The following is a 16445-nucleotide window of genomic DNA, read 5'->3' as shown; positions in this document are numbered from 1 at the left end:
ATTCGGTCCACTTTGGTCTTATTCAGTCCTATTCGGTCTACTCAGGTCTTATTTGGTCCACTTCAGTTCTATTTGGTCCACATTGGTATTATTTGGTCTTATTCGGTCCAATCTGTACACATTGTTCCTATTGGGCCCAATTCGGTCCAATATGGTCCTATACGGTCCACCTTTATCATATTCAGTCCTATTCGGTCCACTTTGGTCCTATTTGGTCCACTTCAGTTCTATTCAAGCTATATTGGTCTTATTTGGTCCTATTCAGTCCATTTTATCTACATCATTCCTTATTAGGTCCACTTCAGTCCATTTTGGTCCTATTCGGTACTTTCATCCTATTTAGTCCACTTCGTCTTATTTCGTCCATTATGTCCACTTTGGTCTTATTCGGTCTTATTTGGTTCACTTTGGTCCTATTTTGTCCACTTTGGTCCTATTCTAGATTGGAGTCCTATTCTAGATTGGAGAAAGGGAAGTGAATGAGAGAACCAAAATAAGAGGAAGAAAATGGAAGATCAAGGGTGAGTCCATCTTAGGCTCTTAGCTTACAACTCAATGAAAATCAACACAAGGAAAACGACATCAACAGAATCTTGGACAAGAAAGGAAGAGAAGGTCATGGTTCCTCTCACATTCCTCTCACAAAAACATTTTTACATTAACTTTTCATATTTTATTTTTCCGATTCAAGGGTTGTGATTATAAGTTTTTTTTTTTTTTCCTATGTTCATTGAAAGAGACATTTGATATGTTCTTTCTAAAAAATAAACGATACTCCCTCTAAAGGTAAAAAAATATTATAAGTTGGAAAACTATTTAATTACAAAACAGTAAAGAATAAATAACAAGATATTAGGATTAGTGTGGTATAAATATTTTGTAAAAACTATTTGCCTTAATGAATTTTAATATATTTCATAATAAATTTTGTAACAACATTATTAACTTAATTAATATATATTTTTATTAAAACACACTTCCATTTTGCAAATCAATTGCATGCATCTCTCTTTAGGCCAGGGACAAAACGAGAGGAAATTGAAAAGAGTGAGGATTTTTAAATGGAATATGGGTAGATTTGTAGGTGAAATTTTCCCTTGAACCACTTTGTCGCATACCACAGACAAAGTTTCCAATCAATAATAATTGTCTGGGCAAAAGCCAGATATCCACATAAGAAAATGTGAAGTTATTGTTAGAACACCCACTACATTACATTTTTCTTGTATATACAGACAGTTTCAAACACTTGCAACACCATGAAATTGATATTAATGTTTTTCCCCCTAATTTGAAACCTACAATATTCATTCCATGCTTATTGCTCTTTACAATCAAGCTAATACACTAATAACTTTCTTTTTCGTATAGGTGGAATTCGAATCCAGGTCCATTGTTTGACAACAAGAGACTTTATCATTTGAGATAAACTTAGATTAATGTTGATGTTATCAAAAAAAAAAAAAGCGTTGATGTTATTAACACCATATTCTGAAAATTTATGGCACAAGTGAGCGTTGTTGCTCGCTCAAATATATCTCAGCAAGAGAAGTGTGTAATGCTGCACCAATTGGAAGGACATCCTCATCAAGAAAGAAGTAAGGGGAATGCGGGGAGTGAACTGAACCCAAGTCCTCATTTCCAATTCCAATGCCAAGCATAACTCCTGGAATCAGTTCTTGATAGTTGGCGAAGTCTTCACCTGCCATTATTTTCACGCCCACCTTGACATTCTGAGGACCAAGCAAAAGTTTGCCCACCTTCTGCACATGCAGATGCAGTTTCTCATCATTCATGACAGCAGGCAATAGCGGGTAGTCTTCTTCTTTCATATCAATATATGCATTACATCTGTGTACAGCAGCTTGTCCCGCAATAACCTACAACCAGCCACAGTTATATACCTCACCAACTTTGAAACTAGTGATTGCTCTAATTAAATTGTTCATCTTTGGAAACAAATCAGTTGACAGTTTGCCACAGAGCTGATGAACTACTAAATTCAAGACATTAAAGCCCAACACAACAAATTCATAAAATGAAAGTAGAGAATTTATGGGGAAAAGAATGTAATAGGAAGCTTAAAAGAACTTCATAAAGCTGAGAATTAGTGTCAGCTAAGGGTGCATCTTGAAACACTATCAAGAACAAATAACGGTGTTAGGGTGGAAAAATTGCAATGTTATCTGCATGACACCAAAGCCAACTGCTTGATTCTGCCACTACAGTTCACCCTTTTCCAGGAGGATTTCCAATGCCAGCAAATGCAAACAAAGAGTATTGAACAGTTGAAATATAACAATTATGCAGAAATTGAATTTACAAAAGATATGTTGCTTTATATTTCAAAGATAATTCACGTCCTACCTGTGTTGTAGACCAATGAAGCAGCAAAACTATTTTCTAATAAAGCAAAAAGTGAAAAGGTTAAGGTATGGTATATACCTCTTTCAACCGTTGCCTGAGTTGGTGCATGCCTTCAGTTGTGAGACTCCTTAAAGTACCCCCAATTTCAACATATGTTGGAATTGTGTCCAATGTAGTACCACCTCTGACATAAGTAACGGATAGCACCTTCAACGAAAAAGCTAAGTGTTAGCTCTATGTCACATTGGATGTTTTATATGCTTTCAGTCACGTATACCCCCCTGCCCCCAAAACAACAACAACAAAAAAGATGTTGCCCATTCACTTCATTCTTGCAAATCCATTTAGCTGAAATATTTTGAAAATAGCCCCCCAAATTTTTTTTTTTGTTTGGGGAGAACCTCCTATAAGAGTTACTAAAGGGGACAACAATTTGGACCTGAAAGAGGTAAGTTAGCAGAGAATAGAGGGGAGCAATTTATTTTGTTTGGGATTTTTTGGGGGGGGGGGGGGGGGGTGTGGGGGGGGTGGGTGGGGGGTTGGTGTCAAACTCATGTAGATGAAGGCTTTATAGCCTGAGGTTCTACAGAGAGTTTTTCACAATGGAGCAAAATGGAAGCTACAATAAGCATCCAACCCAAAAGCTTAAATTAGATCATGTGGGGACGCCAACTAGTACATAAACCCATGACCAAGCACCCACCCAGTATGGAACTTTTCAAATAGATTACATTAAAAGATTGAGGATAGAGACATACCTGACTATGAAGGGGATCAGTTTCTCTCGAGATGATCTGTTGCAATGCCAAAATTACAAACGATGCAGCAAGAATTGGATCCACATTTTTATGTGGATCTGCAGCATGCCCATCTTTTCCTACTATTTTTGCTTCAAAGAAGCATACGGCAGCTAAGGCAGGCCCTGAAATGGAGTCTATACTTCCCGTGGGTAGGTTAGGACTAATATGCATTCCAAATATAGCTTCAGCATCACGAAGAGCACCATCTTTTATCATGTGATATGCACCAGTACCTGCCTCCTCAGCAGGTTGGAAAACAAGTCTCACAGTTCCCTTCAGTCCCAAATTAAAAGGGGTTTTAGAATAACATATGTTGAAGAAAAATTTAGAAAACTTTGAGAACAGAGAGACAAAAATCTTTTATGAACATCTATTTAGAAACAAGTGCCAACTTTCTAAGGGTAAGTCAGAATTCTAACCAAGAAGTGGTGTCTGCAAAGCACATGAAAAGTAAATTCTAAACCTGTTATCTATTAATTATTGCTCAATGAAATTTTCTGGAATTACCGAAAACACATGACAACAAAAGAGTGGATCATGGTTGAACTTAATTCTTAAAAACATCAAGAAATGAACACACTTGCGCCAGGTAGACAGCCAAGCTAGCTTAAAAACATTAATAAACCCTTCTATTGAGTAAGGAAACATGTTGTGAGTGTACATGTGAGAACTGAATTGCACATCAAGAAACAATTAAGAAAGTGAGTAGCTTTATATTTACAACTGGGTTCAAACACTAATGCGATAGAGCGGTGTCCCAATATGTACACCAATGATAATTCTCTCCCAAACAATGAGACGTCATATTGTACATGCATCGATTCTGTAGTTGAATCTTATGCTAATAATGTGTAATCAAGATGTAAATGATTGGTAAGGAAGAAACATTCTATACTTAATTTTGTTGACAAAGTGAGTTTCTCTATGGTCCTTGTCACATACCTTTGAGAACCCAGATTAAAAACAAAAGTACTAAACCCATATAGAATGAAATCACTTTCATTCATTTCATTGCAATTTTAAAAAAACAAACCTTGAGCTTATCTTTGCGTTGATTAAGCAACTTAGCAGCACCAAGAAGCATAGTTGTGTGAGCATCATGTCCACACCCGTGCATTTTCCCATCAATCTTACTCTTATGCTCCCACTCAACAAGCTCCTACACATATCAAAAACTACAATTTGAAAAACAAACACACACCTATACAAACACAAACAAAACCTGAAAACAAAAAGGATTATGGATTACTTGCAAGGGAAGAGCATCCATGTCAGCTCGAAGAGCAACAACAGGAGGAGAACCAGTGCCAATTTCGGCAACAATTCCGGTTTTGGCAAGTGGGTATGAATAAGGGATGCCAAGCTTGTCAAGTTCTCTGCGTATAAGAGCACTGGTGTTGTGCTCTTCGAATTTGAGTTCTGGGTATTCATGGATTTGCCTTCTTATTGAGACTAACCAATCTCTGTCTTGCTGAGCTGAGCTTAGAAGCTGTTGCGCATAAGATGGATGCTGAGAACTCTGGATTGAAGAAAGGGAAGTGAGTGAGAGAAACAATATAAGATGAAGACAATGGAAGATCAAAAAGGGTGTGTCCATCTTAGCTTTTACAACCTGAATGGTACTGAAAATCAACAACGTAAAACGATATCAACAGAATCTTGGACAAGATGGAAGAGAGGAGCAGGTTTCTCAAATTCCACTCACAAAAACTTTCGATTCTCTACTTTCTAAACTTTTGACTTCTACTTTCTTTTCTTCTTTTTTTTTTTAATTTTTTGTATTCAAGAGTGGAGAATGAAAGTTGACTTTTAAACTTTCAATCTCAATCGTCAACAACTATTTCACACAGTGCAATACCACTTAGGGTAGAGAGTACTGCACCTAATCTGAATTCTAGGGGGAGAAATACAAATTTGGCCCACCATGGCTTATTCTTAATTAAGGGGGCAAAATTGGACATGATCAGTAAATTTAACATGATTTAATAGGAAATTAGTAGGTTTTTGGTTAAGGTGTAATGAATTAGTGTTATATTCGGGTTGACATGACTGACTCGTTTAATAAACGGGTTGGGTTAGCGTCCAATCTATAGAATATGTTTGACCCGTTTAACTAAATGACATTTTATTAATATACCATTCAAACCCTAGGTATATAAATTATTAGGATATATGTGAGACTTGTTAGAGACATATGTTATGTAAATTGTCTAATCCTTTGACAAAACACACTTCACTTGTAATTGGGTAGATCTAGAATGAGTTTAGTACTTCAAGGAACAAGAGTTCAAATTTAGTATTGAAACTATACAAATCTGTCTAAGAAACAAATGAAGAAGTGTTATTCATTAAAACTCAACAGATAGCTTGACAGAATCATTTTTATTAAGGTTTAATGATGAAGCTCGACAACAGCTCGACAGAAGCTGTATCTGTCGAGAATTACGAAATTAGAATTTCCAGATTTGATTTCACACATATCCATGTGTATTTGTGTAGGGTTTCTTTTCTCACAATTCTAGACATATATAAGGATTATTTTAAGGGCTATCATAGGTGATGCAACTTAATGCAAAGTCATTATGCACGCAAAATGTGATTAGAGACAAAATTTGCCTTACTTCATCATATTCTCTTTGTAGAAGCTACTACGTCTTTGCGCCAAGGATTTTGTGACTAAGAAGCTTCCTAATCTTCATTGTTGGATGAACTGAAGAATTTTGCAGCTAACATCTTCCTCAAGTTGGTGTGTTAGTCACGTACTAAAATTCATGCATCATTAGTTAGTCACGTACTAGGATTCGTGCATTAAAAGGAGAGATTGCTGCTACATCACAAGTCCAATTGGGTATTGGAGTAAGGGTTCAACTGTAGGTTGGTATTAGGTACTAATATTCCTTTTACTTGTAACCGCTTGTTTTTTATAATAATGGATTCTTGGGAGTGATGACTTTAAATTCATCCGGTGGGGTTTTTGTCTCAATGGTTTTCTTCATTCGTAAACAAACCACTTATGTCAAATTTATTTTTCACTGCATTTAACTTATTTGGTGATTTGTTTGTACTATCACGCTTATTGCATATAATTGAATCTAATTAATTCACTTGGTTAATTAATTGATTTATTTACCAAAGAGGTCAATACATTCTTGGCCTATATCATAAACTTATTGTAGGATTAAGGGCCCAAATTATATATTGAGCCTTGGGCCTTGCCGAGAGCGTGGGTGGTCCAAGGAGAAACGAATGGTAAAGAGCAGTTCAAGCTCAGGATTTAATGAGTAAGATACAAATAGGAAGATTATCTGAGAAGGAATATCTTCTCGGATACAATAAGTACAGCTTAAATATGCCTTCCAATGATTAGAGTGACTTTCCATGAAACTCCAGTAATAGAGACGTGCATCATGAACATACGAGAATAGGGGGAATCCAAAATATCTAAGGAAAAGCTGCTACCACCGCATTGAATGCATTGCGGCTACTTTCTTGACAACATTTATGTAGAAAAGACCTCTGAACAGTGTTATCTTAGCTACCACAACTAACAGAAAGCCAAAGAGGGTGTCTGATGGAATAGGTACTCAAATAAAAGCTCAGATGATCAACAAGTGTAAGATCAAAATGGTCTAAAGGGAGCTATATAATGTAAGAGATCCTCCATGAGGAAATGATCAGAAAAATAGAGAAAAAATGCTATAGCAATCAAAATTATACTTGTACCCAACTGTAATTGATTTGTATGATAAAATACCTCATCAGATAGTGAATTCATTCAGTTCTATTTTCTTTGTTCTTGCTTCATCTTTTAAATCCATACTAGTCATTGTCAAATTCATTAGGACCTAGTTTTTCAACTCACTCTTTACAAATTTATTGTACTTGGCTCACTAAGCCAAGATCCCATACATTTTGGGCTTGGGCTGCAAAACGTGTCCTTACACTTATTAATTGTTGTGATTTATTTTCTTTGACATATTATAATTGATTATTTGTGATATTAAGATATGCTTTAGTTTTGAATTATTATTTGTGATATAATTACTCATTAGTTTTGAATTATATATATATCTTTTTTGTATTTTATAATTCATATCAATTTGGCTAATACTATTTTTTTTTCTTTTTGATAAAACCTGATAAACAAGTTGACACGATTGACCCGTTTAATAAATGAGTCGTGTTAAGGTTGAAGAATCTTAACCCATTTAATAAATATGTCAGGTTAGTATTAACCCATATAGTTGGATACTCATGAGTCGACACAACACGAATCCAACACGCGAACATGAATTACCACTTTACAAGGTTGGAAATTTAATATGTCTGGGACTCCATAAAAAATAAAAAATAAATTTTAAAAAAAAAGTATACAAAAAGTTAATGAATGTCCTAAGAGCATTTGTTAATGAATCATTTTAGAAAAGTTTTTATGGAAAAAAAAAATTAATTAATGTTTTGACAATTTTTTCAATTTTCCATAAAAGTGCTATAAAAATTTCCTAAAATGATTTATAAATAAGGGTTTTGCTAACGAGTGCCCTTAGGGCACTCATTAATAATAAACTTTAGGAAAGTTTTGATACCAATTTTATAGGAAATGAAAAAATCTGTCAAAATATTAATTACTTTTTTTTCATTTCCCATAAAAACTTTCTTTATATAGATTATTAACCAGTGCCCTAAGGGCACTTGTTAGCATTTTCCTATAAATAATTGCCCGAAGGGCATCGTTAACATGCCCAAAAAGTAAATATACTATTCAATTGTATAAAAGATCAGGGTTTATAAGAAACATGTACTTGTATTATAGGAATTGTGTATAACAATTTTTTACACAATTTTTTTTACAACTCATCATGTAATGAGCTGTGAATGGTGGAGATGTAGACTCATAGTAGACTAGACCCGTCATTTTTCTTTATTACTCACAACTTGCCATGTGATGAATTATAGTAAAAATTATGTAAAGTATTGTGGTACTAACATTGTTCAGGATTATGTTATGATTGTACTAGTCCCTAGTAAGACCATCTACACTGATGAATAAAATTATTGCCTTTAAGACAAATGAATATCATAGGATCTGTATTGGAATCTTTGAAAGCCTTGAATGTGACTCTTACAATTATACCATTTGCAGGAAAAACAAAGAGGGAATTGAATAGTAGATTTGGAAATTGGAAATGGATTTTCTTGCACACAATTGGATCACATATAAAGATTTTGAAATTCGAGAATTTCAACATCGAGGGGTGGTGGCGCAGTTGGCTAGCGCGTAGGTCTCATAGCTTAAAGAGTTATCCTGAGGTCGAGAGTTCGAGCCTCTCTCACCCCAAATTTTTTTTTTAATTATTATTTTTTTCTGAAACACCAAATAAGGACCAAACATTTTTAAATTTGAAGCCAGAAAGATAAGACCAAAAAGACTTCGTTTTTTTACCCCCTAGTAAGCTATCAGGAAATGGCTTTGCACCTCTATATATATATGTATGTATGTATATATATATCATGAGACCTGGAAATTGCAACCTTTTGAGGCAAGACACTCGAAATTATGAAAACAGAAAAAGCAGAAATTAGATTTTTTTAATTGAAACTGGAAAGAGAACATCCTACGTAAATAATGAACAAAATTCTTAATAGCCAAACTATATCAAGGTTTAGGACACCTCATATCTATGTAAGAAGATTAATACAATATTTTGCAAACAATACAATATTGTGTAAGTTTCAATTGTAAAACTACCATCATTTTAAAGCACCCATCTTTGAAGCCTGAATGCACTTTAGAATAATAGCAACATCAATAACAAAACAATGAACTTGGACAATCAATAGAGCTTTACCTGAATGACATGCTTTTATTTTACTACTACTGGATTTTTAGTCAAAAGCCCCTGACCCTGAGTATAGCACCCTCAACCTGGAGGTCCTGGACATTGTTATTTTTCCTATCCTGTGGACATTAGCCTTTTTCATTGTACATGGTTCAATTATATCTCTGATTTCTGTTTTCATGCATTCTTCTTGTCTAAACACACAAGCATCTCAAAACACCCCCATTCCAGCAAAATTTTTTTAATCTTCCTTAACATTCAAGATGAAACGATAAAGCTAAGCTGCTAAGGACATAACATTTCTACAACAAAGACTAGGTGACAAAAAACTTGCAAAATTGTTGTAAAAATGTTGTGCCGGTAGCACTACTAAGATGATAACACCAACCATTCCAAGCATTAATGAGTACATTTCATGACATGTCTGCAGAAAGTAAACAATTATCAGTACAGTTGGACATAAATCACACTGTACACAAATTTATCGATAACAGAGTCTTAGTCCAATTTTGAAGTTTCCAAATCCTTATGCTAATTCCAAACAATGGCTCAGTTCAGTATATATACATAGAATTCGTTCAAAACACCAGCAGATGAGGACGTATTGCACTTGTAAGGTTCTCTCTGTAAGAACACCAAAGTTGTCCTGTGCTCCTCAACATTATACAGAAGAAGGTATTTTTTATCACCGGGATATATCACACCCTTCTCACATGGAAGTGAATCGAACCACTATTTTATATTAGTACATCCCACTAATATAAAATAGAAATTGCATTATACATAGACGTGACAGTACAGTAATCAATTGTACTTGTTTCACTCTATAACAGAGTTTAGAGGTTGTAAAAATCTTGACCAGGATCTTAAATCTCACAATTCTACAAATATAAAACGTCAATGATTTAAATCCCAATTAGAAGTTTTTTTAAGCACATGATTTATTAAAATCCCAGCCCAGATTGGGTACTTTTAAAGAACCATCAAATTCAACATGGAGCTGAAATAAGGACTTTTTTTAGAGGCAAGGCAAGGGAGGGATTTGGATCACCATGCAATTACCACTTGGTTGTGAGATGTAAAAAATAAGATGGTAAAGAAAATAACCTTTTATCATTTCAATTTTTGAAACTTTTACCATCTTAACTTTTGCATGTCACAACAAATGGTAATTGCATGGTACAACAGCTACAGATCTAAATCCGTGAGATAGCAACAACCCAAGTAGCAATGATTCTAGGTCTGTTTGAGTTGTAAAAGGAGGCTTAGGCTTTTGAATGTAAAAGATCATGGGTTTGTGGTTTGTAAGAGACCATAAGTTTGTTTGACTTGAAAAAGACTTTAGGTCTGTTTTGAGTTGAAAAATATTGAATTGTTTTGAGTACAGTTTGAAGAATGTTTGCAAATTTTAAGTGGCTTGGGTCACCCAATACGATGCAGTAACATGCCCACACCGTTTTGGATCCAGTGCACAGGACGCACTCTGCCCAAACCTTACCCTAAGAAAGACCAACTTTCTTTTGAATTACAGTTTTGTCTTCAAAGAGTATTGAATTTTTTTTTACTCTTTCTGAAAAAGACTTATTCTTTTGATAAGTTCTTTCTCAGAAAGATAAATAGTTCTTCTGATTTTTAGCTCTGTTTAGAAGTAATACTAATAGTATTTTCTGTACCTAAATCATTGACACTTTTCAATTGTAAAATTTTATGATCTTCAATCCGAACCTATGATCTCATCTGAAGACCTTCCAACAGATTCAATATATGATGCTGATTTTAACAACCCCAAAGAAACCTCTGGATTGATGATCTCGTCAAGCCACACCAAATCTTGATGCTCTAGCTCAATCTGTTGTACATTAAGATCACTGTAAGGTTAGATTTTAGAAGACCAATTTATCTGAAGATAAAGACACAAAGAAAACCATATCCAAAAATCCAAAAAGTAATCCCTAAAGGAGTATAACAAGTCTTGAGCAGCAAATTAACACAACTTAAAATTTCTTGGAAAAACTTGCAAGATTTAATTAATAAACACTATCTTGAGAGTTTTCACTTACCCTTGCATTGGCATCTGCAAGATTGTCCTTAGCGGAGACCATGTTTATCTGGGTTTCATTATCAAACGCAAGATTATTTTGACTGCTAAACGACGTGTAATGCAAGCAGTCACCACAGTTACCAAGAGTCAGACCCCAGGACTCGGAGATATTGGGAGCTGGCTCATTCGTGCCGTATTGGTGATGTACCCCCCAATGACCACTGTATAAGTAATTGGGAAAAGGGTAAGAGCTGCAAGAAGAACCTAACTCTTCTTGCATCTGCGAGTGTAATGGGTATAACATGTTGCAACCTAGTGGCTCTGATGAGACACCCAACTGCAAATCAACCTGTAGTTAGAAAATGAATAGGATAGGTACTTAACTAGTTAAACTACACTTGGACGAAAGAAATTATTTTATGCTTGAATTTAATTCCTTTCTCACCTCATCAGATGCTACTTCTGCCACTTTATCCTTTCCAACATAAGTGTTATAACCATTGTACTCAATGGGTGCTATAGTGTTCGATATAATTCCATCAGACTTTTCTGCAGGAAAACGTCGAAAACTCGTGGGATAATTGTCAGCTTCACTGCCTAATTCTGTAGACACTGAAGCTAGTGCTGGCATAGACCGTCCTTCTTCAAGAGAAGCTTTAACTGCGGCAGGAAATGAAACAGCAGGTGCAACGGGGGTTAAAGTTGATGGGGAGAAAAAGTTGCAATCTAATGGCTCTGGTGGATGGGAATAGAACATTTTGTGTGCTTCCTCCATTTCCAGCTTGAACTGATAGAAGAAACATGGATAACCAAGATAAGAGTAAAATTAGTTTTCTGCACTATTAATTCCCACAATTTAATAACAATAAAAACTTTTTTAAGATGAAAGTAAAATATTTTCTCACTTCTGTAGCTTTGACTTCTGCCACCTGATGCTTTTCAACTTGCTCCGGAAATGCTTGTGGCGCTGGAGCCAATGTTGGTTCAGATTGCATTGCTTCACAAGAAGATATGACAGTGATAGGAGTTGAAACACCTGAAGTGTTGGCACATAAGCTTGATGGGGAGTCCTCTGCAGACGGGACATAGAACATATGCAAGAGATGCTCCATATCCTTATTAAAATCAACCTGATGAAAGAAACATGAGTGCACAAGATAAGTACTTGATTAATTTACTATACTCCTCAATTCCAAAATAAATAAATAACATAGAAAGTGTCCTATCACCTCCGAAGATGTCACTTCTGCCACTTGATTTTCTGCAACATCTTCATTATGATAGTCTTTGTGATTGTTACACTGAACAGGTTCTGTAGCATCAGGCATCATTTGATCAGAAATTTCAGCGTAACAAGATTGATTACTCTTTTCAGCCTGCACTTCCAATGCAGGAGATACAGGAGCCAGTGCTGGCTTAGACTTTGCAGGTCCACCTTTGTTACTCTTTTCTTCATTATTAAATAAACGACAAAGCACAAAGGCCTTCTGCATAATTTTAAGCACCCAAATGAATTGGATGAACGTAACATCATTGCCTGATATATACTACAAATTGAAGTACCAAAAAGATGCAAATAACAGTATGCGAATATGTATCAAAAATGTTATAACTAATAATAATGAAATAGAGGAGGTTGTCATACAAAGCCATTAGATATATAATAGGTGTCCATTTAGGGAAGCACCTTTGGTAAGGCAAACCCACGATGACGGCATGTACATAATTTTTTTTTTTTTTTTTTTTTTTGAAAGTCCAGTGAGAGGATAGTTTAAAATTTTCATTATTGGCTTTAGAATCCCTCGGTGATTAAAAAGTTGTTGTGATTTGCAGATAGTAGAAGCACATTCATGCGAACAATTTAAAAAAAAAAGTACAAGATAACAATATTATGCATGGTTCGGTAAATTCCATGCAAGCTACAACCCCAATCAAAATTCACTAGGAACAATATGGATTACAACCACATTCAATGAAACCCCAAAACAAATTAGCACTCTCACAAGCATCACACACAAATGTCACAAACACACCATCCCAAATCCTATTACACCTAAAACAAACTCTTAATATTAACTGACAAACTTATATACAACACTCACAATCTCAAAACCTTGATACACCCAATGTTGCTCTTACATTAACAAAACAAATAAATTCTCAATTCATACATGGGAGTCTTGTTCAACCCAAAAGAAACCACCAAACTACTTTTTGAAAAAACTCACTCCCTATTTTTCCGAGAGTTTCCTCCTCTCCTCAATAAAACCTCATTCTAGATGCACGCTTAGAGAGTTTCCGTTTTGGGCAGACATCCTAAGCGTGCATTTACATGCACTTTGCTAACTACTATAAAGAAAATTAAAATTATTTTTTTCACAAAAGGGGGGGGGGGGGTGTTTGGGGGCTTTTTTCTGGTATGGAAGCTGGTAAATTAAGCACAAAAAACTGACTTCCAGAGTTGAGGAGATTTGGCCCATATGTTTATTAATCCCATTAGCAGAAGTTTGGCAACTTATTAAAGTTACACAAGTAATAGTGTATTCTGAATTTATAGGAGAAACATATAAGCCAACAGACTTACCTTTTTAAAGTAGGGATAACCCTCTTAATTCACCAATTAAACATATCAGGAGATCAATAAAAGTCTGTTTGGGATCCGCTTATTTTGCTGAAACTGAAAACTTTTTGCTGAAAGTATTATAAATAAAGGTAAAAATGAGTTGAAAAAGTGCAGTAGAACCATAAATAGTAGCAAATATACGCTAAATAGTAAAATAAGCTAGCTTTTTAATTTGGAACCAAACCACACTAACTCATGAAGAATGTTAACTCAATTATATTTAACAAATTTAACAGCTTTCACAATCCTTTTTAATTAAATCAATCCTCTTTTAAAGATACCTCCAATGATTTAGGCAAAACGATCTTAAATCAAAAAACACACACACTCAGTTGAGTAATCAACAAAAAATCTCAGGTCAATATCACATCAATCAAACAAACTGAATAGAAAAGGCCAACCTGACCAGGGTGTGTTCCATCAAGGTCCTTCAGGGTTGTGCGGTACTCATGCATTACCCACTTAGTCCCTTTACGAGAACGACCTATATGGAAGACCAGAGTTTTTTTCATTCCAATTACCTTTCCTTCGGACTTGATTTCCCTATCATTACCAGTTACTTTCCAGTACCCTTTCTCGGTTTTCCTATTCCTCCCCTTCCCTTTCTGATGCTGCAGGCCCTGTGCAGCAAAGAAGAACCACTCTTGGTCCTTTGTATCTATCCCAGATTTATCTACAGTCGAAAAAACCAGACTCAGCATAAAATTTTGACAAACAAAATGAGAAACTCACATCACATAAATATATATACTATTATTTAATCAATAATGAGATAAACAAGAAAGTAAAGTATATATACCATTATTTGATCAACAATTATACGGGCATATGAAGCAAACGTACTACTTACAAAATTTAAGTTGCAAGATCAAAATGAAAGTCAAACAAAAATTCTTAAAAAGAGTGATTTTTAAATTTTGTTATCAAAGTTAACAAAAAGGGAAACTAATAGTACCATAAAAAAATAAAAATTCAAAGTCTTAAAATAAGAAAATCAAATGTTCAAATTGAGTAAGTGCTAAATCATTATTTTGAATTCAAACAAAAACAAATTTAAGAATATCAACTTTCTTGTCACAATTATGCAAAAGAGAAACCACCAACAAAAATTATATCAACTTTTTTCTTTCTGGGGAAGTAAATGTATTAAAGAAGAAAAACAACTATACAAGAGCAGAGGAAGATGCCCCAAGAAAGCATCAGTTATAAAAGAATAAACAAAATAAAAACACCTTGCATAGCTAACACAACATACCAGAAAACAAATACCCACACACACACTGTTTGGACTGGAATATGGAATCAGGTAGCTGCCATGATCTCTGTAGCCATCTGTTTTGATCAATTAGTCTAATACACTTGTCCAGGAAAAAAAAAATCTATTAAAAGCACACAAAGCAAGCAACATCTACAGCATGATTCCAACAACAATTAACAAACTAATACAAGGAAAAAAAACACTTTCCTATTTTTCACAACAAAGTAATAAATTTCCAAGAAATGCAGGTGGGTGTGTGATAATAAAAATAAGAAGATTACATTGTAAATCCCAGGGCTCCAGTTTATAAAACTCAACTTCAGGAACAAAGTAAATATCTTCATCATTCCCAGTGATCTTCGGCTTCAGGAAGAGTTCGATGAGCTCCTTGTCAGTCGGACTAAATCTGAACCCAGGTGGCAAATCCAAACTCAGCTTTTCCATCACACACTCACACACACAGAAGAAGCTTTACAGATAAAGCCAGAAAAAAGCTTTACTCAGAAACTATCTAAGAAAGAAAGACACTCACACACGTACACACAGGAAGCTTTACCGAGAAACCCAGAAAAAGTTTTAGTGAGAAAAACAGAAAAAAGCTTACTGAAAAACTCTCTAAGAAGCTTTACTCAGAAACTATCTAAGAAAGAAAGCTATTCCAAACTAACACTTCCACCACACACACACACACAGAGGAAGCTTTACCGAGAAACCCAGAAAGAGTTTTGCTGAGAAACCCAGAAAAAGCTTTACTGACAAACTATCTAAGAAAGAAAGCTATTCCAAACTCAACACTTCCCTCACACACACACACACACACACACACACACACACAGAGGAAGCTTACTGAGAAACCCAGTAAAAGCCTCACTGAGAAACTTAGAAGAAAGAAAGATATTAGGAATCAAACACTAGACAGGCTCTGCTCTTGAAGTCCATAACAAAAAACAAGAGCACAGAAGAAAATGAGCTCAGTTGTGAGGAGATCTTGGTCTTCTTATGTCATCAGTATAACTTGCCCAACAAGTTGTGACTTTTGCACACACATTTGTCCTTACTACTTTTAAGCTAAAGGTGAGTCCACGCCTTGCTTAATCTCGTCAGCACAACTTGTCCAATAAGTAGTGACTTTTGCATGCATTTTTTCCGCAACTTGCTTGCGAAGTTGAGACTGCCTGACAGAAATTACGTCACTTAGGGTGTGTTTGGCTGAGTTTAATTTATCAGTTTATTTTACTATTTAGTTTATTTTTGTTATTGTTTATAAACTTCATTATATTTTTTGATATTATTCATGAGTTCTACTATACTATTTCAACTAAATTTTAGCTTTATTTATCTTACTTTCAATAAAAAATTTTCAATTCAAACAAAATAAACGAATTTTTAAATAAACCCTTAAACTAAAGGTGTGTCCCTAAATTTTTTTTTTTTTTTTTTAATACTTGTCTAGCAAGTTTCATACAGTAACCAAGTTAAATTATAATTTTGGACTTAATTTTTTCTTGAGATTCTA

General features: G+C 34.8%; 2 protein-coding genes and 1 non-coding gene across 4 annotated transcripts; 1 reads left to right on the top strand and 2 right to left on the bottom strand.

Annotated features, from left to right (window-relative positions):
• Nucleotides 1–1246: 1246 nt before the first annotated feature.
• LOC115959852 (IAA-amino acid hydrolase ILR1-like 5) lies at nt 1247–4913 on the bottom strand. The gene is made up of 5 exons (XM_031078480.1): nt 4417–4913; nt 4201–4326; nt 3126–3440; nt 2446–2574; nt 1247–1880 (listed from the first exon to the last, which is right to left on the bottom strand). Exons 1-5 carry the CDS (start codon nt 4762–4764, stop codon nt 1500–1502), a joined length of 1299 nt encoding a protein of 432 aa, XP_030934340.1. The 5' UTR covers nt 4765–4913; the 3' UTR covers nt 1247–1499.
• A 3506-nt stretch (nt 4914–8419) lies between these two features.
• TRNAM-CAU lies at nt 8420–8505 on the top strand. Its single transcript is given in 2 exon segments — nt 8420–8457; nt 8470–8505. It is a non-coding gene; the product is annotated as a tRNA-Met (tRNA).
• A 734-nt stretch (nt 8506–9239) lies between these two features.
• On the bottom strand, nt 9240–16101 carry LOC115960458 (NAC domain containing protein 50-like). 2 transcript variants are annotated; one of them, XM_031079379.1, is made up of 7 exons: nt 15211–16101; nt 14073–14344; nt 12278–12535; nt 11954–12178; nt 11494–11835; nt 11068–11397; nt 9240–10856 (listed from the first exon to the last, which is right to left on the bottom strand). In XM_031079379.1, exons 1-7 carry the CDS (start codon nt 15371–15373, stop codon nt 10722–10724), a joined length of 1725 nt encoding a protein of 574 aa, XP_030935239.1. In that variant the 5' UTR covers nt 15374–16101; the 3' UTR covers nt 9240–10721. The 2 variants fall into 2 exon arrangements, with proteins under 2 accessions (XP_030935239.1, XP_030935240.1); XM_031079380.1 differs by having other exon boundaries at nt 9242–10856; nt 11068–11385; nt 15211–16097.
• Between the last annotated feature and the right edge of the window lie 344 nt (nt 16102–16445).

This window comes from Quercus lobata, chromosome 9 (assembly GCF_001633185.2).
Source record: "Quercus lobata isolate SW786 chromosome 9, ValleyOak3.0 Primary Assembly, whole genome shotgun sequence".
NCBI lineage: Eukaryota > Viridiplantae > Streptophyta > Magnoliopsida > Fagales > Fagaceae > Quercus > Quercus lobata.
Note: the sequence above shows the minus strand (reverse complement) of the source record. Positions and strands in the feature narration are given on the sequence as shown.

Bases quoted from the DNA above. Each gene is read 5' to 3' on its own strand.
- LOC115959852 (XM_031078480.1), bottom strand. From the start codon at position 4,764: ATGGACACACCCTTTTTGATCTTCCATTGTCTTCATCTTATATTGTTT. The intron at 4,327-4,416 runs GTAATCCATAAT...TGATATGTGTAG, and splicing joins TGGATGCTCTTCCCTTGCAA to GAGCTTGTTGAGTGGGAGCA. The intron at 3,441-4,200 runs GTTTGTTTTTTT...TTGGGACTGAAG, and splicing joins AACGCAAAGATAAGCTCAAG to GGAACTGTGAGACTTGTTTT.
- LOC115960458 (XM_031079379.1), bottom strand. From the start codon at position 15,373: ATGGAAAAGCTGAGTTTGGATTTGCCACCTGGGTTCAGATTTAGTCCG. The intron at 12,536-14,072 runs GTTGGCCTTTTC...AAAATTATGCAG, and splicing joins ATGGAACACACCCTGGTCAG to AAGGCCTTTGTGCTTTGTCG. The intron at 11,836-11,953 runs GTGAGAAAATAT...TTCTTCTATCAG, and splicing joins CAGAAGTCAAAGCTACAGAA to TTCAAGCTGGAAATGGAGGA.